The 23,009-nt window shown below is 33.3% G+C and overlaps 2 protein-coding genes across 3 annotated transcripts; one reads left to right on the plus strand and one right to left on the minus strand.

Moving 5' to 3' along the window:
• Positions 1–9,028: 9,028 nt before the first annotated feature.
• LOC116133444 (haloacid dehalogenase-like hydrolase domain-containing protein 3) lies at positions 9,029–12,587 on the plus strand. 2 transcript variants are annotated; one of them, XM_031419150.1, is made up of 9 exons: positions 9,029–9,136; positions 9,251–9,364; positions 9,587–9,669; positions 10,574–10,657; positions 10,750–10,825; positions 10,922–10,994; positions 11,406–11,479; positions 12,061–12,154; positions 12,435–12,587. In XM_031419150.1, the coding sequence occupies exons 1-9, from the start codon at positions 9,058–9,060 to the stop codon at positions 12,499–12,501; spliced, it is 744 nt and encodes a 247-aa protein (XP_031275010.1). In that variant the 5' UTR covers positions 9,029–9,057; the 3' UTR covers positions 12,502–12,587. The 2 variants fall into 2 exon arrangements, with proteins under 2 accessions (XP_031275010.1, XP_031275011.1); XM_031419151.1 differs by lacking the exon at positions 12,061–12,154.
• A 1,425-nt stretch (positions 12,588–14,012) lies between these two features.
• LOC116133430 (cullin-3A-like) lies at positions 14,013–19,315 on the minus strand. Its single transcript, XM_031419135.1, has 2 exons — positions 18,901–19,315; positions 14,013–16,198 (listed from the first exon to the last, which is right to left on the minus strand). The coding sequence occupies exons 1-2, from the start codon at positions 19,059–19,061 to the stop codon at positions 14,161–14,163; spliced, it is 2,199 nt and encodes a 732-aa protein (XP_031274995.1). The 5' UTR covers positions 19,062–19,315; the 3' UTR covers positions 14,013–14,160.
• Between the last annotated feature and the right edge of the window lie 3,694 nt (positions 19,316–23,009).

Genomic DNA, 23,009 nt, shown 5'->3' on the forward strand with positions numbered 1-23,009 from the left:
TATAAGCATTAATAAAGTAACTTTAAAATATACATATGATAACATGAAATTTACCATATATTGGATTTAACTTACATGAAAAAATTAATATAGGTAATTAATGCCTCTTTGTGGTTTTAATTGTGTCCCATCAATTTACATACATTGTATCTAAATATAAATAATTACCTTGATTTACCATAATATAAAGTGTTAATTTTGTACAAACAGTAGAGCAAAAAATAAGAGTCAAATTTAACAATAAATGTATCCCAAGACAAATAGTTTGGTATTAATATTTATTTAAAATGTAGATATTCTGGAAAAAAAAACATAATTAATTGATGAATCTGTAAATTTTTTAACCTTTGCTATTAATTGTAATGTATATAACATTTCAGTTTAATAATTATTAATATTCTTAAATTTGTTAAATTTAAAATATTTCAATACGCTCCCGTTTAATGTAATACCAGTGTTTAAAATTGAGTTGGGGATTTAGGGCATTTTCTTTTTACTTCTGCGTCTTGTTCATCGAAATTGCGTCACAGTCTATTGTTAATAGTTAAATTAATTAGAGTAAACTTGGTTGATATTTTGGTTTCTCATTACCGTTTTCTTCTGCCTTTGTCTGTCTTTGTCATCAATTTGTTAATAAGCAAGTTTTTTTCTTAATCTACTTAGCTTCAATTCCAATTGGTATTCGAAAATGCTGGGTTTAGAAATACCTAGTACTGTTTCTTTATATGATCTTTTGATTTTTCGAAAGCAATATAATATATCTGATGATTTTGATTTATTACCTTGTGATGCAAATAATTTTTATACATCCACCAAACCTCCTCCTGGATTTTTTTTCTTTCTATGAAGTGTTTTTGCAATGTGGACTTGTTCCTCCTTTCTCTCAATTTGTTGAAGAAATGATTGCTTATAACATTGTGCCCACTTAGATTCATCCGCATGGTTGGAAAATAGTTTTAGGTTTTGAAGTTCTATGCTTGATGCATAAAATCATACCTGCTTTCACTATCTTTAACTATTTTCATGCGATTAAAAAAAGAGCGAATAGCCCTTTTTATTTTATTGAGAGTAGGAAGGGTAAATGTTTGTTAACAGGATTGTGCAATAAGCTGCGAGGTTGGAATGATAGATTTTTTTTTATTGGGTTGTAAAAAAGGATGGGGGGACTACCAACTCAATGGACACATATTATTATTATTTTTGTAAAAGTAATATTTGAAAAAGTTATAAGACTTCCAGAGACTTCAAAATCAGTTTGGCCACGCAAACTGCTTGTTTCACCTCATTCTGGACAATCCACAATTGAAGAAGATCAGAATCTGATTGAAGAAGAACATGAGGATACAGAAGAGTGCCAATTAATCAGGTGCAGCAGGCGGCAAAAACAAAATGCAGAAAGGGATGCAAACCAGCAATCTTTTATTAATTTCAAGACTATGTCTGCAGAAGATCTAGACAAACTTGCACCAGATGAGGTAATTTTGCTGATTTCAAACATTTAATTTTGTCATTGTTGTATTTATTCTAGTTAATTATTTGTTTTGAATTTTTATGTTAATTCTGTTGACAGGCTTCCAGTTAATTAATTGTTTTGTATTCCTTATGTTATATTTTTGTAAAAAAAAAAAAAAAAACAAACAAATCTAGATCTTGAAAGGAAAAAGAATACTGCCAAAAAATTTTGCTTACAAAACAGATTAGAAGAAGCTATAAATTAATTAAAGGATAAACAGCAGATTGTGAAAGTTGCTGGAAATTCTTGTGCAAAAGCTGAGGAACAGATTGATATTCTCAAAAAAGAAAACAGAGAATTACTTGATATGATCTCAAATTTACAATCTACTCTTGCTAAATCTAAAAAGGATAGAGATGAAGCTTCTGATATTGTGATAGACATGTTTGTCAAAACTCAAAAAGCTTGTGCTGAAGCATTTAAATCAAGTTTTCCAGATGAGAGTGCAGACTTTTTAGAAGAAGCGATGTTGGAAGAGGATCAAACCGACTGCAATATTACCCATGTTTCCGTCGATACCATTGATCCTTGATAGATCATATCTTACAACACTTATACAAATACATAAGTTCTAACATTTTGAGATCTTATGTATATATTACATAAGTTTTGTATATATTTACAGTAACATTTTTAGATCCTTTGTATATATTTTTAGTAAAATTTAAAAAAGGTTTATATCATGTGTCAAAAAACATGGAACTAAAAATGAATATATGGATGTTCACTTTGTTTGAGTAATGCATTACTGTATTAGTAGATTCACAAGACTGATGAAGTATGGTTAACAGATTCCAAAGATTGTTAAAGCATTGTGAAAGTTCTTAAATGCAAAAACTAATATCATCAACCAAAGTTCTTATTAGATTCCGATTAAATATACAAACATTGTTTCAAAATTTCTTTGCAACAGGTTTTTAGTGTAACATAACAAAATCTTTATCAAAACTTCAATTTTTTCTTTCTGTTGCTTTCTATGTCTTGCTGTTCTGTTCCTTTGCCCTTTTCTTTTGATATACTATCCTGTTCTTGGCCTTCTATAGCTGATCCAATATTTGCTGACCTGTCAGTTATTTTTGGCATTATGGTCTGACATTAAAACACATCTGCTTTTGAAGAATCTCCTTCATCTTTTTCTTCAATTGCCTGTTAATTTTTTATAAAATATTAATATCATTTGAAAGTTAACAAAATATTAATATCATTTGAATGTTCAAGAATCCATTATTTAAAATTAAAAACTATACTAACCTCTTCCAATTGCTGTAGCTTGTGATCATTTTCAAGTTCATCATGTAGGTTTATGGATCTATTCACGCAGCAAAATTTAAAAATTTTAGATCCAAAACCTAACCCATGATCCTTATATTTGTTGTACATTATTTTACACATGAAAAATTATCAAGATATAATAAAAATCATACCAACGTTTGGAGGCTCCTTCAAGAGATTTAGATTTGCTTCCACTCCAAGGTAGGAGTGCACAAACGGTATCCACATAAAGACAGGATGAATGCCGCTGGTTGATTTTATTGGCTAGTAAAGTCACCAACTTTAAGAAAAAAAATCTGTAGAATTTTTCTTTGGGAGAAAAATTATTTCTCTCGCAAAAGGCTACACGTTTTGGGAGGGAGAGAGAGAGGTGTGGCTAGGGTTTTTTTTAATTGAATGAAATTATTTCATTTTAATTTTAGTTGCACTTAAATAGTGCACACTAAAACCCTATTCCAAATTGGATATTAGAATAAATTACCCTTGCAACCAAACATGGTATTTCAATTCAATTTAAAAACAAAATTTGAATTCACATTATCAATATTAATAATAAATATTAATACTGGATAATATCCTTTATATATATATATATATATATAAACTAAATATTTAAATATATATAATCTCACTAATTTAATTTCCACATGAAATTAAATTTAGGCAACAACCTCAATAAATTTAATTACATTATGATATTATCAAAATCTCTTTCATCTTAAAAGACGAAAATCCCTTTTCATCATAAATGACAAAAATACCCTTCTCATGAATTTTATTCTTAATCTGTCTTCTATGTGCGACCCGAAGGCTCCTCATCATATCGGCAGTGAATCATATTGCGATTGACAATCAATCAATCGTTCCACTAGACATACACCAAGATTGGCCTCTAGCCAGGCATCATAGTCACCCGATAGATTCGGATTTAGCGAAACTGCTACATATCAACGATATGATTACTGTGCAATCCAATCCTTTCATCATCTACTATCTCATCAAGGTTGAGGCACAAAAGTAATGTCAACCTCGGATATCCTTTGTTAGAGTAAGTGCCCTAGAGCTAATCAATTATTGTAAAATTGACTTTGTAATAAATGTTTATTTATCAATAAAAAGAATATTCTTCTATATCATGTATGTAATGATATATGTCCTTAGGATGGTAGAACCATGACGAGGGTATCAAGTGTTTCAAATCTTGATAGTGAGAACACTATGATCACATATGGTGGCCATTCGATCTAGAAACATCCGTAGCCCTAGTATTATTCTGACCAAGGACACAGATAATACGATAAGGATATCATAGTATTAAACGACCCTGTCGAAAGGTAGTGATTGATCTCACTTGTCAAGGTTGTTTGCCGACAACCTAGTGCAACGCATGGGTGCTTGCTAGAGGTAAGTTCACTGGACAGACCCACCAGAGGATTCCATATGGATGGTAACCCGAGTGTCTATGGAATAAATCCTCTAACGGATGGTGGTGCATGTGATCCTTAGACTTGAGATCACCGAAGCGTCTTGTGCACCGATTGGTGTAGTTTGACACTAGCCCAACGCAGTTATATTCAGAGTTGTCAATACGGTAGTGATTGGCTGCATCAATGAGTGTATCAAGACTATAGTGGATCGACAGAGGATTCATCACTCTCGGGTACGGGAGAAGTTATCTCACGGCGTAATTCAGTGAATGACAATGACACTAAAACTGTGGCCACAGTGGGATTGAGTTGTTGCTTAATCCAATTTATTATTCCTGTCATTGGTCCAATAATTGAATACATAGATATCGAGGATAACTGAGGTTGACACTATTTATGTACCTCAATCTCGAGGAGATAACCGATGATGAAAAGATTGGATTGCACAGTAACCATATCATTGACAGGTAGTTGTTTCGCTGAATCCGAATCTATCGGGTGGCCATGATGCCTTGCTAGGGGCCAATCTTGGTATGTGAGTAGTGAGACGATTAATTGGTGTTAATCGCAATACTACTCACTGCCGATATGATAAGGAGCCTACGGGTCACACACTTAGAAGATAATTTAATAATCGTTTTTGTGAAAGGGGTATTTTCGTCTTTTAGGACGAAATGGTATTTTGGTAATCTCATAGTGTAATTAAATTTGCTGAGGTTGTTGCATGTATTTAATTTTAATATTAAAATTAAAAGTAGTGAGATTATATTTAAATATATGTGCGCATATATTTAAATAGATTATTATTAATAATTAAATGTTAATATATATATTATATATATTAATTGATTTTAATTATATTAATAATCAATTAAATTAAAATACCATAAAGGGTGTGTTTGGTTGCAAGGATGGATTAACTTAAGAGTCCATGGCTATTCCTATTGGAATTAGGGTTTTCAATTAAGTGACACTATATAAGTGAAACTTAATTAAAACATAAAATATTTAAATTTTTCATTCATTCATTGAAAAGAAAACCCTAGCCACCTTTTCTTCTCTCTCTCACATTTTTCATACTGAGTGAATCAAAGTTTTTGATTCACTTGATTCTTGAAGCCTTCTATTAGTTCTAGCAAAACTATAGTAGGTTCTACGGATTATCTTCGTATGGACGACGTTCGTGCGATTCTCTTCTTGAATAGACAAGCGAAATCAAAGTATTGATAGATCCTCCAAATGTTGGTAATGTGTTCTTAATCCCTGTATGGATTATTTACTATGATTTATATTGTACAGATTTTCTGTTTATTAACATGTAAGCAATTTGATCTATACCCGGATCTTGGCGTAGAAAGTGATTGATTTTTTTTTTAATTTGTGATTTTTCCGCTGCCTTTTCGAGATCAATCACTTACATCCTTGATATCTTGGTATTCAGTTATTGGACCAACGACCGGAATAGATTGGATTGAGCTACAACTCAATCCCACTGTGGCCACAGATTTAATGTCGTTGCCATCTACCGAATTACTCAATAAGATAATTTCTCCTGTACCCGGCAGTGATGAATCCTCTGTCGATCTACCATAATCTCGATACAATTTTCAATACAAGCCAACCACTACTGTTCTAATAGTCCTGAATAAAACTACGTTGAGCTAGTGTCAAACTACAATTGGTGCACAAGGCGCTCCGATGATCTCAAGTCTAAGGATCACATGCACCACCATTCGTTGGAGGATTTGTTCCATAGACACTAGGGTAACCATCTATGTGGAATCCTCCAGTGGGTCAGTCCGATGAATTTGCCTACAACAAGCACCCATGTGTTGCACCAGGTTGTCACTAAACAACCTTGATAAGTGAGATATGTCACTACATCTTGACAAGGTCATCCAACACTATGATAGTCTTACTGTATTATCTGTGCCCTAGGTCAGGATAATACTGGGGCTATGGACGTTTCCAGAATGGCCACCATATGTGCTCATAAGATTCTATTTATCGAGATTTCAAACACTTGATACCCTCGTCATGGCTCTACCATCCTAAGGACATATATCATTGTCTTATATGAATATAATCAGATCATATGATATAGATAGATGTCTTTATTGATAGTAAAACATGATTACAAAGAGTCAATTTACAAAATAGGATTGGCTCTAGTGCACCTACTCTAACACATCATTCACTGGATAAACTTTTGATATAGCGTAAGAGTCATATCCTTGTTTCAAGCCATCTTTTGACAACCTAATTTTGAAAACAAAACTCTTTCCACAAAGTGCATTTAAAACATTTGGAACTGTTTTACGGTTGTTCTCTTGGGTTTTCAGTAGTTGGGAACATGACAACCCAATTAATGTATGGCATACTATATCAAACAGTATAGAAGTTGTTTCAACATTGCCGTTTGTGACTTGCAAATCAACCTTGTACCTGTTATATCAACAATTATTCATTAATAAACATCAATTGTTAAGGTTACCATGCATTAGTTTATACCAACAATTCAATTTAAAATAACAACTGATATACCTCATCTGTGGGAATTGCGTCTCTTTGTTGCATTTAACACAGTATAAATTGCTGCTGTTCACATCAGGGATTTTTTTCTTGCAAGTATTATAAGATAAATAACACCAACCAAATCTACTATCAATTCCAAGTATTGTCGCCTTTATTGTATAATCTGTTATCCAATCCCAGTTATGCCACATAAGACCGGTAAGATTGTTCAAAGATACTCTATTCTAAAACATTTCCTTCTCAACTGATACTTCATTCAGCTTTCTCTTTTGCAATTTAACTACTAGAATATGTTCGTTACTACACATTGTATAGTAAATAAGATATAAATCATACAATTATTTAATAATATATTTCAACATACGGTTGCTAAGATACGTACTTTCTTTGCAGAAGATACAACTCCTCAATTTCCAAATTTATACAGATTTTTTATGCAGAAGTACTATTAAGATATAGCTTTCCTATACATAAAAATTCAAAAATTAATTATCAAAAGATTTTCTAATCTAATATAAAAAAATTAAAATACCTTGAAAATCTTTAACATTTGTCGACATGACAATTATGACAGCTGGTTTGTCATTCTCCATTTGAAACTTTCATGAATCTCTTTAGAAATATTTCCATAAAGAGACTGTAAATGTTTCACTACAAATAATATTGAAGTAAGATATTTCGATTGTATCAAGTGATTAAGATATTCGTAGAAGAACTTACTATTCAATTTGTAGTATTATATCCCATTTATCACTCTTCATTGATATGATTTTTTTAGTTTCTCCTATTCCACTCAAAACACCTATGACATATGCAAAACATTTGTTATATTAAGAATTAGAGTAATTAGTATAGATGTACAACATGGATAAATAAAAAGAAGTTTACCTAATAACAAAGTAGTGTCGTTTGATCTATTTTGAAGATCATGAATACTTGCAAATTGGAATTTAAACTTTGGAATGGCAATTGTTGCCTCTTTGATCTCCTCAACAAAAGTTATCATGAGAAATTGTAAGAAGTAAGGACCTTCAACAGGTTTGTAAATAGCAGAACATGGTATGACTTTGACATTTTCAACCAAATATATAAGACCTTCACGAATTTGGTTCTTATATTTTACAACTCTATTCTTTGGTATAGCTCCATGAATCAAATTATGTTGTAGAATAATTGGAAATAAAATAGGTTATTAAACTTGTACAATTTCAATTCCAGTAAAGTTTATATTGTTCTAGAAATATATCTTATACCTGTTTGTCAATCAAAACCATATCAAGGCGAATCAACTCATTATCCTTTCTGAAATTTAAACATACCCACAATCTAGATACTCTAACAATCAGTAGCCAATCATCTCGCGATTGGTTAATATCTTTAAACAAAATATTCGACACTACCATAACTTGCCTGCAAAGATAATAATCAACATTATAAAGTTTTATGTAAAAAATGATCTTTTATTCGTAAATGCATTGTGTCAAACAATATACAACACACTTAAACATGTGCCGGAAAAGCAGGGGCAAATATCAAATTTCAGATAAAAAATATATAAGGTGAATAAAATATTGTTCGGCAACTTGGTTACAACTGCAAAAATAATAATCAACAATATAAAGTTCTATGTAAAAATCGATCTATTATTCGCAAATGCGTTGTGTCAAACAATATACAATACACTTAAACATGTGCCAAAAAACAGTGGTAAATATCAAATTTCAAATAAAAAAATATATAAAGTGAATAAAATATTGTTCAACAACTCGATTGCAACAATTATCATGAACAAAACAACAAAAAACTTTTAATAAACCCATTACTTGCCTGCAAAAATAATAATCAACAGTATAAAGTTCTATGTAAAAAATGATTTATTTTTTGCAAATGCATTGTGTCAAACAATTTTTTGTCAAACATTACTTCCCTTTTTATTAATTTTTTTTATCACTATTTTTTACTTCAATAAAACAATTTTTGATGAAATCAAAGTAGTAGCAAAACATTCTCTACTTGTTATCAGTCAGAAATCTAGAGTTTGATCTATTTTTAGATTTTGAATGTAAATAAATGGAGAAAATAATCAAAATATAAATAAAATTTATAGTAATGTGAAATAAAATTTCCTCATGTAAAGATGGTAGGAGATCAAATAAAACAGTCTCTTATCTATTTACTTTTTTTACTTATGAAATGTATATCATCTTCAAAATTCTAAAAAACCAATATGGAAACATTAATTAATTTATCCAACTTCTTTTTAAAACAAGCAAAATAAAATATCTAAAAATTAGAGTTAATCTTAATCTAATGGAAGCTGGGAATTATCTTTTGAGAGCCCTGAAACCTTCCCATTTCAGTCTCTCTAACTCCCTACGTTTTTCTTCTGGTCACTCTCTCTTATACTCTTAACTTTGTCGTTGTTTGATAGTTGAATTGATTTAATTTTTAGCATATGGGTGGGGTTTTTCAAGGTTTTGATTGTGTATTTGTATTGTAATAGGAGGAAGATCGGTTGAAAGAGCTTATGATGCATTGCTGTTGGATGCTGGAGGTACCCTTTTGCAATTGGCAAAGCCTGTCGCAGACCTTTATTCTTCAATTGGTAGAAAATACGGTTAGTTTAAGGTTCCAATTGTTAAGGTCTTTATATGATATATTAGTATTTTAAAGCTTGATGATTCAGTGTAGATCACATTTGATATGGTGGAGTTTATCGTCTCTTTTGTGAATTTTACTCTAATATGACTGGGTTAAACCATGATAGTGTTCTGTTTTTGTAAAGTTTAATTTATGGTCTGGGTAATTATTATTACTAAATGTTTCAGAAATCACTCAGGTCTGACTGCCACTTCAGCCGAAATAAAGAAGGGATTTAAGAGAGCTTTTGCTGCTCCGTGGCCTGAGAAACTCCGTTACCAGGTCAAATATGTTTCTTTGAGAATTTTTTTTCATATTTTGAAATGTAGTAGTTTTGATTTGTTCTGGTTTATGATACAATTGTAAGCTGTTGTCTTTTATACTTTTAATATGTTTATTTTGTGATCCTTCATTATGCTTAGCATAGCATCATTTAGTTTCTGATCAAGCACTTTGGTTGTGTTCTTGTGGCTTGCTAAAAAAAATTGTTCAAGCAAATCAATAAATTATGCTTTTGTGATTGCCACAAGAGAAATTCATTTCAAAGACAATGTAATGGGATAAGTGTCATCATGGAATAGTCATTTTGCTCTATTGAAGCGGAAAGAAATGATCTTCAATGTGCTCAGAGTTTCAATAACTTTCAATTGACTACATTGTATTTATACTAAACAAAATCTTGGAAAGGGAGGACCTTCATGTATCTGTATTACTGCAATTATGATGAAAACTATTGAAACATTAAGATGAATGAGTAATAACATTATATGACACAATAGAAACATTGCACCTAAAATTTTCATGAAAAAGAGCCAACAAAGGGCGCTGCTGCTTCTTCTTTGTTGGCAGCTAAAACTTGTGCAACTGATTATATCTTTAAAATCCTAATCAAAATAGTATCGAGCTAGTTTTTTCAGTAAAACTAGTGAAATTTGTTTTAGCTTGTTATTCTCTTAATCTTGTAAAGTCAGGAACATTTAATGACTTGTTGGTGCTAGTGTATAGTAACATGCATTTTATAGCAATGAATATTGCTGTGGTGACGGAGGAATAGATTTCTTTTTGTCATCTGCTGATTACTTAATATAAATGCTTTACCAGCTATTTCAAAATACATATTTCAGTAGTACTTCAGAAGTTTGAACTGAATCCTGTGTAATCTTTATATCACATGTATTGTTATTAGGGTGACGGAAGGCCATTTTGGAGACTTGTTGTTTCTGAAGCAACTGGTTGTGCCAACAATGATTATTTTGAAGAAGTCTATGAGGTGATATTTTGTATAAGACTATGTAAAATTAAGTTAGCAGTTGATGTAATGTTGACACCATCATCTGAATTCCTATTTGCTTCCTTATTCAGTATTATGCAAAAGCTGAAGCATGGCATCTTCCAGATGGAGCTTACCAGACAATTTTCCTCCTCAAAGAATCTGGAGGTAATATAAATTAAGAATTCTCTCTCTTTGTTCTTCACTGCAAACAATTCTCAAACCAGTTTTCTGACTCCTAGCTTTTTTGTTATTTGTGAACAGTTAAGGTGGCTGTTGTGTCCAATTTTGACACCCGGCTAAGGAAGCTACTGAAAGACCTCAATGTTATAGATCTGTAAGCATCAGTTCTATACAGCCGTTTTCAGTCACTTAGTTTCAAGTATTCAGCCAGTTAATGCACTTAATCAAGTTAACCACAAAACTTCATCTATTTTTCTAAAATTCTTTTCACATCTTTTTTGCATGATATGTAGGAATAATTATGCTTTTCCTCTATTCTTTGATACATGATGTGGATGAGGGTATTCTATTGTGCACAGAAAAACAAATTGAAATTTTTGGTTCTTATGTCACCTTTTTGCCCCTTTAATTGAGACATATAAGTCCAAAAGGTCACTTATTCTCAAGTTAGCCTTTTTAATATGAAATTTGTTGTAGTTTGCTCATGTGGTCAACAAAATTATAAGGCAGCTAAAAATGCTTTTATGTCCTAAGATTTATGGAATTGTTTTGGTTTGCTTTTCAGATTTGATGCCATAGTTATATCTTCAGAGGTTGGATATGAAAAACCAGATCCAAGGATATTTCAAGCTGCTTTAGGTATATATCGTAACACCAAGTTCAAAAATTTAGGTTTATTGTTTTGTGGTCTTAAATTTCCAGTTCATCTGCTCTGTTGGAAAAATTGACACCAAGTTCATCATTTGTTTCTTACATACTGCTAATATCTGTATGTGGTTTGAATAACACAATAAACTTGCTTCCTCTAGTTATTTAGTTGAGCTTTCCATCTGACATGAACAGCTTCATTATGTTATTCCTGAAGTTCAGAGGTACACACTGATGATCGTCAAAGTAAATCAGATCTCCGTGTCTAACTGTATATATCTATATCAGTTTCCGGTTATGTTGGAATGTCAGCATTCAATTGTTGAATTTCATGATTGATGATGACTGTAATTTTTCTTGGAATTGTCTAGTTTAATTGTATGGAGCACATGCATCTAAGCGTGCCTTTCAATGATATATCTGTATTAGATGGTTTATTTCTTTTTGTTTATTTCCTTCTGCCATAAAATTAATGGTTGAACCGGAAAGAAATTTGCATCAATGCCCTAAAATGTTCTTTTTTGAATTAATTATGCATTGAAACGACCCTCACATGTTAGGCATTTTCTTAGATGAAATGAGTATAGATGCTAGCAAGGCTATTCATATTGGAGATGATGAAAAAGCAGATAAGGAGGGGGCGAATGTTGTTGGGATTGATTGCTGGTCAGTATACTTTCTTGCAAACACCTCTGTATATGTAAACTTTTTAATGTATTTATTTATTGCCTAGCTTGTTACATCCGTCACCATTGTATCTCTAAGAGAAATGTTCATTCTAAATTCAAGAGCCGTATATTGCAACTGAGAACTGCATACTTCCTTCCGTTATGAGTCAAAAGACATAACCATATACTACTTTGCAGTTGAATCAAATGCATTAACTGTCAGAATCTAATGTCTTTAAAACATTTGGAATAATCTTACTGTTAATCTGAATAAGCAGGTTGTGGGGAACAGATGTGAAGACATTTTCAGATATACAAAACCGCATCATCATCTCAGAATCATAAGTGCCAGAAGATTGTCAGTCATCCTTGATACCTCCTCCTTTGTAGTACTTCAATGTAGTCAGATATTGGATTAGGTTTGATAAAATAAATAAATAAATAACCAGAAACCTCCTATATGATTGACATATGTTAATGGGGATTCTTTCCGATGTATGCCTGTTTGAAGATTATAAATTGCTATTGGATCAGTGGATTTGTTTTATTTTATTTTAAATTGACAAAGAATGGGCTGAGCTGCGCCAGTTGATGTACTATAATTTTGTTCTGATATCTTGGACAATGAATGACTGAATAAAGAGCTAAAAGATAATTCATCAGGTACCATGTCAGTAGCCAGTAAAAATCAAAAAAGTTGCATCTCCAAATGGGTGTGCAGTAATGCAGCTTAGTGATGTGTTGCTTTGAACAAACAAAATGGACAGCAACAATTCACACCTCTGCCAATATCAAATTTCTGGTTGATGGGTTCTCAATCAGATTTAGCATTATTGATTCATCTGACAATCAAAAATCTGCCTGGTACTGTGAACCGCAACGATTATTGGTTCTATTATTGGATTTTGCAATCTTATACAACGTCCACAACCATTTTAGAGCTTGTTTTCAAAATTATGCAACCCATTTTCACCTTCTAACAACGCAACAGGACTCATTCTATTCCCAGTTTTTGTAAGACTATTTCGTTTTGGAGTGGTATAACGGAAATGGCAGACAAGAAGACCAGTTTCACCGTCTTAACAGTTAACATTAACTTTGACACAGCATATTTGGCCTCCAAGGCAGGTGTAACTTTAAAAACAACAGAAAAATAGCTAATAAAGCCCCATCTTTTTCCTAAAACAGAGAAGACCTGACATGTGACTCTTCAACCTTTCAGTGTCCATGATAACAACCTTCCACGAAAAAGATTTGGCATACCAATAACTTTCATGAAGTTCCCTGAATGCAGATAATTGTGGCGGTCTATGCTCTGGTAGCTAGTAATGTCTTCCTTTCAAAACTGCAAAAGAATCTCGTCATTTGTTGCATATTAGCATCCAGATATTGTCTTCCAGGTTTCTGTCCGCTTAACCTGTCATTATTATAAATCGAGGATTCCATGCATAAATCACCCCTTCTATATCTACATCTATGGACTATGGCTGATCACACTAGTCTATTTAAGATCAACAGCATAAATTCACCTTTTTCTAATGAATATTTGTGTATAAACAAGTACAACTTTGAAATCCATGCTAAATAAAACTTATGGCAGAGATGAAAAATACAAGTCAAACATGAATCAAGTCACTGCTTTGCTAACGCACCTCCAAATCAACAACCTAAAAAAGACAACTTACAGATTTAACAGTGAAGATACTTCTAGGCCTAAAGAAGAAATTTTCTTCTAAAAAGGAAAAGAGTTTGTTTAATTTAAGATACCACTGGCATGATATTCTCAAAATTATTAGTTTAGCAATGGTTGCATATCAATTAACCAAAAAATTATACAACAGTGTAATCAAAAGGATAAAAAAAAGCAGAAACATAAACGGATATTCATTAAAATCAAATGGAGCTTGCAGAAGTCGCAAACCAATTTTCAACTTACCCACTAAGGTACAATTTGTCAATGCTAGACTTCCCTCAAGGAAAAAGTAATCTGCTAATTGCCATTTTTTAGGCAAGATACCGATACAATTTTCTGTCCACATTATCTCTCTCCAAGAAATCCCTTTCAATTAGGGACTCAATTCGTTTCTTAATCTCTGTGGGGTTCGCCAGGAACCGTGATTGCAACTGCTTTGTGACCTCTGTGATTATGTTGTTATGATCAAGAACCCTCCTTGATTTCATCACCCTAACTATAGCGGCTTCAATCTGTGGCTTTCTGTCCTCCTCTACTCTCTGCCGGGTTTCCTGTTTCTCAGGTTCCGATTCTTTTTGTGCAACCACAGTTCCTATCTTTACCTTATAGAATTTGCTTGAGAACTTATCATTGACAAAAATTGCATCATCCTCACCAATGTCCTTACTCATAGGCTCTTTCCTAAGAACGTTCTTGCCCTTCACACAAGCCATAGATTGGAGACACCTCTTCAAGTCTGAAGCAGGAATCTCTGTGGCCTGCTCAATTTCCTTGTAGCTAAGTCGATCAGCATTGTTAAACAACATGAGAACACACATTTGGTACGTTGAGACATTCAGCTCATGCTTCTGACCCTTCCCAAATATTGCTTTTATATCTGCTGTGCCCATGTTCGTTTGCCAGGACAGTCTCCTTCCAGTATGGGTTCCAAGGTAATATGACCTAAATTTCTCACACAATGCTGACATTTCAGCTGGCAGATTGCAAGTAACACTGGGTTGGGTGGGCCAAGATCCTGTTGTCAAAACCTGGACAACCAGTGTGCGGCTATCCCCTAGCTCAGGGTGGCTTGCATAAAACCCTTGCATTGTGTCTTGGGAGGTCTTCATGTCTGTAAACATACCTTCTAATTTGGAAGTAAATTGGTACCCACATTCTGTCTTAAGCTTGACTATCAGACTTCTCTCTGCATCATCAGAGACAGTTTTTCCCGACAAAAGTCGCTTAGCTAAATGTTGTTTGTAGTACTTTTCAAATACATCTTTTTCCTGTAAGTACCGGAATAGCATCATTACTTTGTCAAGAATGGTCTCCACATCCTCCTCACTAACCCCCTTCAGACCTTTACGAAGTTTGTCATCCACAAACAATGAGATGAACTCAGGAGAACGAGGGTTCAGATTAATGAAATATTCAAATGAGGAATTCAAAGCATTTTGGAACGTCTTATCATTGTTAAATGCTGCATTGATAATGTTATCATACTTATCTTTTTCATCCAACAACCTCTGCACAAATTCAACAGGATCCTTTAATCTTTCTGGATCAGTAACTAGCTGTTTACCAGTTTCCCTGAGGTGAGAAGTCATCACTTCCCGTATTGATGAGAGACCATTAGGAACCCTACGAAACAAATTGTACATTCTTCCCAAGTCCTCATATTTATCATCAAGGAGCATATTTACCAAGCCTGAGTTCTCCATGTGTACTAGTCTCAGCATGTGGTTTGCAATCATCTCCTTCTCCACCACATTCGTTATCTTCGTCTCACTCTTGGCATCCAAGTAGTGGGTCACTCTCTCCATTTCTTCATTTAGACGTCTCTCTGCCTTTTTCAGGTATTCCCCACAATCGCAGCACTCGATGAACTTCTGAGATTCAACCTTATAAAACTCAGCAGAAACCTCAAGAAATGGCTTCTCAAAATCTTCTTGGTAAACAGAAGAACCTAAGTCCATTAGCATCTTAATTATATTCCTCATTAGCCCCCTGTTTATGACTTCACCAGTTCTTTCTAAATGCACTAGCTCAAGAAGTGTATTCAAAAGCCTTGTCTGAATTTTGTTTGAGTGTATAATGTTATCCCTCCAAAGGTTCAAGCCAAGCTCATGAACGGGGGTTTTATGGGTACTTGGAATATAAGTCCTGTCCATGTACATCAATATATCTCGAATCATTTGCAATGCTTTATTATGATCATTCCATTTCCTGTTCAGCTCTTCCAGAAACAAACCTCCCTGGGCAGCCTCAATGGATTTTGATATTTCTTTGAGATGCAAGGTCATAGTCATAACAAGTCCTGAATACAGCTTCTCACCAAATTTGTGCAGCACCATATTGTAGGCATTTCTGGATTAAAGTTAATAAATAACATTAGCAACAGGTAGACATTATAACAATGCAACATCGCGGCTTAAATCTTGACTTCAATTTGCTCATGCAGAAACATGAGTACAAAAAAGGACAATATTGAGATTATAAAAATCTGATTGCGATAAAAAATACAAACATTCAAAATTATCTTTGGATACTTGCAGGGACAAAAGAAGAGTATAAATCTTGAAAAACAAATAAGACTATAAGAAGTTATATACAGAAATAAATTAGTGAATTGTATGCCTTTCCTGTTTCTTATTTCTAGTACCCCTTCCAGTTTGATATCAAAATTAAGAGTTAAAAGAAGAGAAGATGATAATACAGTGAAGTAATTCCCAATCTCTTTCAAACATGTACATATTCACTAGGGCACCTAACAAGCATGATATTGATGTCCTCACTCATTGATGATGCATTATCACATTAAGGCTGTTGTGATGGGAGCACAACATTTCTCAAAAATAAATTCAATTAAATTCCATTCCACGACTATGTTGGCTTTAATTTTACAGCCACGGCCAAGAATCCTATTGTCTGACAAAGAGTTAGGGGCAAACAACATGAGGTACCACCAACCGTTAAAACCTATACCAAAAATGAAATGAAATAAAATATATTTCTGGAAAGCCTTTAAGTCATCACTAGAACTTCAGGCATTAGCAATTTACATACCAACCAAACAAAGAAAATGGTATGACTTAATGTACTTTCAGCATAACAATAATGCTCCAACTTGCAAACAAGTCATGTCATCATCTTGACTATCTAATCATATAATACGATTTTTTTTTTTTTTTTTCATTTTTTAAACCAATACAGTTAAGAATGTTAATGAATACAGATATCTTCCACTATCCACCATTTGCTTGCTTAAGATATTGTCTCTCGTCTCTGTATCATCTAATCAATGGAAAATGATAGTGAATCAGTGCCTTGATTGACAATTGCTAACCACACACCATTTACAGCTCTGTTAAAACACAGGATGATCTCAAAAATGTCAGCCATCATAACAGCATGTCTAAAGAACCAAAACAAACCTCACTTAACTTTTACCACATTGACAAACAAATTTCAAACAGTTCATAAGAGACATATATCAGATTATAGATAATGAAAAAGCTCAGAATCTATCAGCATATCAGCATAAACAAAGCTTCTCACCTACCAAGTTATGCAATACCCACATAAGAAAAATTAGTACATAAGCACCCTTATTTGGCTCGAATCAAAATGTCTAACAACTAGCAGCACTGACAATTTCCAACAATAATACCATCATATATGCTGTGTAGTGATACTGTAACAACAGAGAACTATAGAACTGAATAAGCAAATGCAATCCAACAATTTAGCAAAGAGAGATATAACACAAGAAATAATTAGGGCCCAGTCGTTATCAAGTTTAGATTCATTTTCTTTGTTCTATCATCTCGTAAAACTTGAGCAACCAATTCTCTATCATTTCCGTTTTCTAGAAACACAAAATGGAAAAACATTTTCTTACTTCCATGACTATGAAATAGAAAACAAGCAGAACACAATTTAAAGATCCTCTACCTGTTCTCTAGGCTTGAGCTTAGTCTTAGTGCAGGTTATCTATCCTCTCTCCTATCTATCTCTTTCTCTTCTCTAGAAACATATTGTGGGATCTAACAGAAAGAGTGAATAAAAAAGATATATAATACGGCTTATTAACGGATAATGTATAATATTTACAAAAAAGAAAATACCCAAGTATCAAATTAGGACCCTTAATAAGTAATTCATTGGGGCGTTTTTTCCCTAGATTTACCTTCATTTAAAATTTTAACATTATAATTTTATTATGTATTAAGCATAAAATTAAATAACTTATACCTTTGATTTAATTTTATTTTAATTTAGCACTAGTTTAGAATTAGAATTGTTGCCTTTATTTATTTTTCGCACATAAAATTTAAAACTACCATGTTTTATATTTATCATTAAACTGATATTGTACTATTACTAGTAGACATATATTTCAATGGTTTCAGTTACAAACACTGTTTTCAAAGAATGATGATAAATGCATTCTCAAATTTTGAAAATACAAATTACATTTCTTGTATTCATTTTTTAATTTACTAATACACAAAAACAATAATGAATGCATCCTTAGAAATCAGAAAAGCCTAGTTAACACACACGGTGATTTCAAAATAATATGAGCAAAATAAAACCATGAAACAACAACTCATGAATCGCACTAGATCATCATAAGAAGATTAGCTCGATTAAGATAATTAAACATGGGGTTTCTCAGACAGCACAAACAAAAAAACTACTGCACCAGATTCATCCTACGACACACTAATCATTCCCACCAAATTTGCACCACATCACCATATTCCTAAATACTATTGCCTTATTCAGTAGAAAAATTCAAAGCAATCAAGCAATTCTGCACTCCAATAGAAACTTTACATTATCCCAAATATCATCAACACAAAAATAACTGAAATACTTCCTCAACTTCATATATTAGCACGTTGATGATACGTTACATTCCTTAATTGCACATGTACACTAAAATCAAGCATATCATCCAATAAAGAAAATGAATTTTAGCATTAGAAATACAATCGAAACCTAAGAAACAGAGTGATAGTAAGTCGATCATAAAACGTAAAAGAGAAAGAACGAAAGCTGACCTATAAAGCTCTTCAAAACTGAGGCCACTAGCGTTGTGATTATAAATCTCATGAATCGCATGCTCCAGAATCTTCCACGTCTTCTCGGCGTACTTCGGATCCACCACCACACGGTGTTTGAACGCCTCTATTTGAAAGTTCCTCTTCTTCTGATTACTCATTTCTCAACCCGAATCCGAAGCCAAACAACAAAATATTCGGATCCAAGAACCACAAATTAAAAAGTAAAGTGTAAAGTGTAACGATCACACGGAGATCATGAAACGGTCGAATTCCCGTATAAGACCGGTGACCGGAAGAAAAATTGTACGGCGGAGAGAGAGCGGGCTAGGGTTTGAAAAATGGATTAAAAGATAAGTGTAAAATGGGTCCCAAAATGAGTTATGATTAATGAATTGGAGGGATTTTGATATTTGATGATGAATATATATATATATAAATTAAAGCAAAAACGGGTTCAGAGGGTAAGGTAGCGAGAGTTGGCTCGTATTGTTATAAACTATGATATCGTTTCGGGGGTTTACAACAATTCGCTCTTCAAAGTTGAAGAAAGTAAAACACACCGCAAAGATTTCAATAGTAATAAAATTATAATTCAATCTTAGGAGCTACTACAAACTAACTATAAACTGATTATTTAAAAACCACTAATTCAGTTGTGAGAGAAAGTTATCAAATTGGGTTGTAAGTGCAGTATTATCTCTCAAAAAATTAATTATTTTACTATAGTACCTTTTACCTATTCTTTTGGGTTATATTACTTCAATTTTATGGAATAAATTATAATTAAACTATGAATAGTTAAATTACTGTTCATTTTATAAAGTAAATGAGAAGTCCAAAAACCTAAATTTAATTAAATTACTGATAAGAGCTTGAAAGTATACATATTATTAGTGATTTAATTGGATTATTTGTAGAAAAAGAGGTTTAATTGTTGGAATTTGAATTTATTATTTCATAAATACTTTTTACGGGATCACGAGTGTATTTTGAGTATTTTCAGATTCAAACCAATATTTGAAGGAAAAAGAATGATGTCGATGGAATTCGTGAAGAGTAAGAACAAACGATGCAAGAATCGGAGTTGAAACGAGAAAGTTGTGACGCATCGAAACTACAACGTAAAATCTAAAAATCTTTCAAGATGAGCATGCTTTGATGTTTCGATCATAACTTGAGCTGTGGTAATCAGAATTCGACGATTCTGGTGGCATTGGAAAGCTTATTCAAAGAGCTACAATCAAATTCTGAAGTTCACGGACTCTGGAGACAGAAAGAACGATGGCCACAACGATCATTTCTCATCGCCGCAACGATGGGTCTCGGGCCTGTTTGGGTTATTGCATTCTCCTAATCCGAATTTGAGTGGGTTAAGGATTTTTACTCTTTTCCTAAGTAAGATCAAAACCCTAGGATATAAAGAAGGGTCTTTAGGGAGATTGAAGAAGGAGAAAGGACGGCTACTACTTTGGAGATCGAAATTTTTGTGATTCTCGTTCACAAATTAGAGAAGTGTTTCTATTTTTCTTTCTTGAACTCATATTATTCAATACAATGGTTGTTTTCATTAATGTATTTATGAACTAAATCTCTTTTCTAGGGTTAAAGATATAGCCCAATTTATGAATATGTGTTGACTTAAATTGCTGTTAATTCTTATTCAACATTTAATTCTAAGTTTTATTATTGTGCATAGTGCTTTCAATTCTTAAGAATCCGAGAGTTAAATGATATCATGGGATTGGGTTGAGATCGAGAGATGAAATCTGATTTGTCTAAGATAATAAAACCATAGATTGAGCAAACGCTAGAGATAGGTTACCGCAATCTGTGAGGCTCTGGTAAATTCTATGAAACTTAATGATCTCTTTACTTCTAAATCCAACTTAGAGATATTTTGGGTTGTTGCTAAGGGTTAATTCACTAATTGTTCGAGAGAAAGTTAGTGGAATATTAGGGAATTTGGCCTTTAGAATAAGCTTAATTAGGTTAGCAATAATTGTCAATGCATAGGATTAAATTGGTGTGAAATCTGTACCCTAAGTTTAGTCATATTGATTTCTTTACCAAAGTATTTATAAAATCATGTTTTTATTTAGGTTTTAGTTTGTTATCTTTTTTATTAAATTCATTCTTAAAATTATGTTTCATTAAATAATAATAAAATAGACTAGTTTGGTACTTGGTAGGTAGTTCTCTTGGGATTCGACACTCGTTTATTCGAGCTTTATTACTTACGTGATTTCGTATACTTGCGAATAGCCTGTCAATTACATACTAAGAAAATTGTAAAGGGAAGTATAATAAGATAAAGGATACTAAAGTCTTTTTGAAACAAAGTTTTAGATTCTTTTTAGTTTTTATTTATTTATTTCTATACAGTTAAAATACAAATTGAAAAGAATATATAATTAGATAAAAGATATTATAGTCTTTACTAGGCATGGCAATCCTCTCCGAAATTTCGGGGACCTGTCCCGACCTGCTCCATATGGGGTAGGGAAGCCCTGGTTTTTTTGAGGATAGGGGCGAAGGCGAAGGGCGTTTTCATCCCCGTCCTCAGGGTTAGGGCAAGGGTAGGTGATGCTTTTCCCCGCCTCACCCCATATATAATATATAAAGTTATATATATATATACTTTTCACTAATACTTATATATTTCACCTAGTTTCACAATTATCCTACCTATATAAATTCATATTATGTTTTCATAAGGAGAATCCAGGGAAATGCTCAAATTTATGTTTATGTAAAATTAATTATGTTTAAACGATTAATTTAAGTGTTTGTCAAGTGGACGAGAATTAACTATGTTTGATAATGCTCAAATTAATTTATGTTTATGTAAAATTAAAGGGGCGGAGACGGGCCTCCAACATTCCCCATGGGGTAGGGAAGAGGAATTTCTGTCATTCCCGTAACGGGGATGGGGCGAGGGTAGGGAGTGATTTTTAGGACGAGGATGAGTATGGTGAATGAGATCCCCGACCCATTGTCATACCTAGTCTTTATTGATAAAATAATTAATTTTTTGGGTGTAATTGTTATTATCCAAAACCCTAGTGTATTTGTTAAATTGTTATAAGAATGGGCGTTTGGCTCGCTTCGTCAGGGACCCGACCCACCCCAACCCGAACGAGATGGAGATTCCCCAAAACAATTAGGGGTTGGGATGGGCCCAAGCCCAATGAAATTCCCCGATCCTAGGGATGGAGGTAGGCATGGACTCGCCCCGCCCCGTGCTCATTTTGAGAAATAGTGATTTTGAGGTAAGTAGAAATTATGCAAATTTTCCTATTTTTCTCAGCAACCAAACATATCACCAATGAGGAAGATAGGAAAAAAGACATATACACCAAAGCTATTACATTCCTTTTAAAGACCCAATTAAAATTTCCCTTTCCTCCAGTTTTTCAGCAACCAGACAAGCCACCCAATAAGTAAAAGAGAACAAAGCAATTCAATTAAGTATCTGACGAGCTAATTTTCACTAAGCCGCTTTAATTACTTTTCTAGTGGCAGATATGGGAACCCAATAGTGGCATAGTAATCACTAGAAGCTGCCACCACAAATGGGCCAAACGGAGCGCAAAGCCTCCTGCATTATTGAGCTTTGAACTACCAAAAGGAAAGAGTAATAGTAATCTTGCTCACTCTTCTTACTCACTTCTCTTACTCACATTTGTTAAAATGTTAGCCTTATCCACTTTTTAACTTTTTTAATAAAGGTGAGTAAAAGAAGTGAATAAGGCTAGCATTATTCAAAAGGAAAACCAGCAACAGTTAAAGTAATAGAAGCAAAGCTCTTGTGAGACCTAAGGTGGGTCATAACTTTGAAGAAAGAAGAAGAAACGGGACGATCGAGACGGCAATGAGAGTCACCACATCCCCGTGGGCCAGGGATGAGAATTTCCTGACATCCCTGTCTCGGGGATGGGTAGAGCTCGGGGAATCCCTTTGGGGATTGGGGCCCCTAACCCCACCCCACCCCGACCCCGACCACGCCCATCCCTAATTCGTTACTTTTCTTCAACCTTGAGGAGGAAATTGTTGTAAACCCTCGATTTGGGTTCACTAAAGCAATTTACAACTTCTTTTCTCTTCTT

This window comes from Pistacia vera, unplaced genomic scaffold (genome assembly GCF_008641045.1).
Source record: "Pistacia vera cultivar Batoury unplaced genomic scaffold, PisVer_v2 Contig27, whole genome shotgun sequence".
Taxonomy (NCBI): Eukaryota; Viridiplantae; Streptophyta; class Magnoliopsida; order Sapindales; family Anacardiaceae; genus Pistacia; species Pistacia vera.

What these genes read in the sequence shown, in the direction of transcription:
- LOC116133444 (XM_031419150.1), top strand. Translation starts at nt 9,058, where the DNA reads ATGGAAGCTGGGAATTATCTTTTGAGAGCCCTGAAACCTTCCCATTTC. An exon ending in GACCTCAATGTTATAGATCT is followed by an intron (nt 10,995 to 11,405) that starts GTAAGCATCAGT and finishes TTTGCTTTTCAG; the next exon opens with ATTTGATGCCATAGTTATAT. An exon ending in GATATTTCAAGCTGCTTTAG is followed by an intron (nt 11,480 to 12,060) that starts GTATATATCGTA and finishes GCATTTTCTTAG; the next exon opens with ATGAAATGAGTATAGATGCT.
- LOC116133430 (XM_031419135.1), bottom strand. Translation starts at nt 19,061, where the DNA reads ATGAGTAATCAGAAGAAGAGGAACTTTCAAATAGAGGCGTTCAAACAC. An exon ending in AGTTTTGAAGAGCTTTATAG is followed by an intron (nt 16,199 to 18,900) that starts GTCAGCTTTCGT and finishes ACTTTAATCCAG; the next exon opens with AAATGCCTACAATATGGTGC.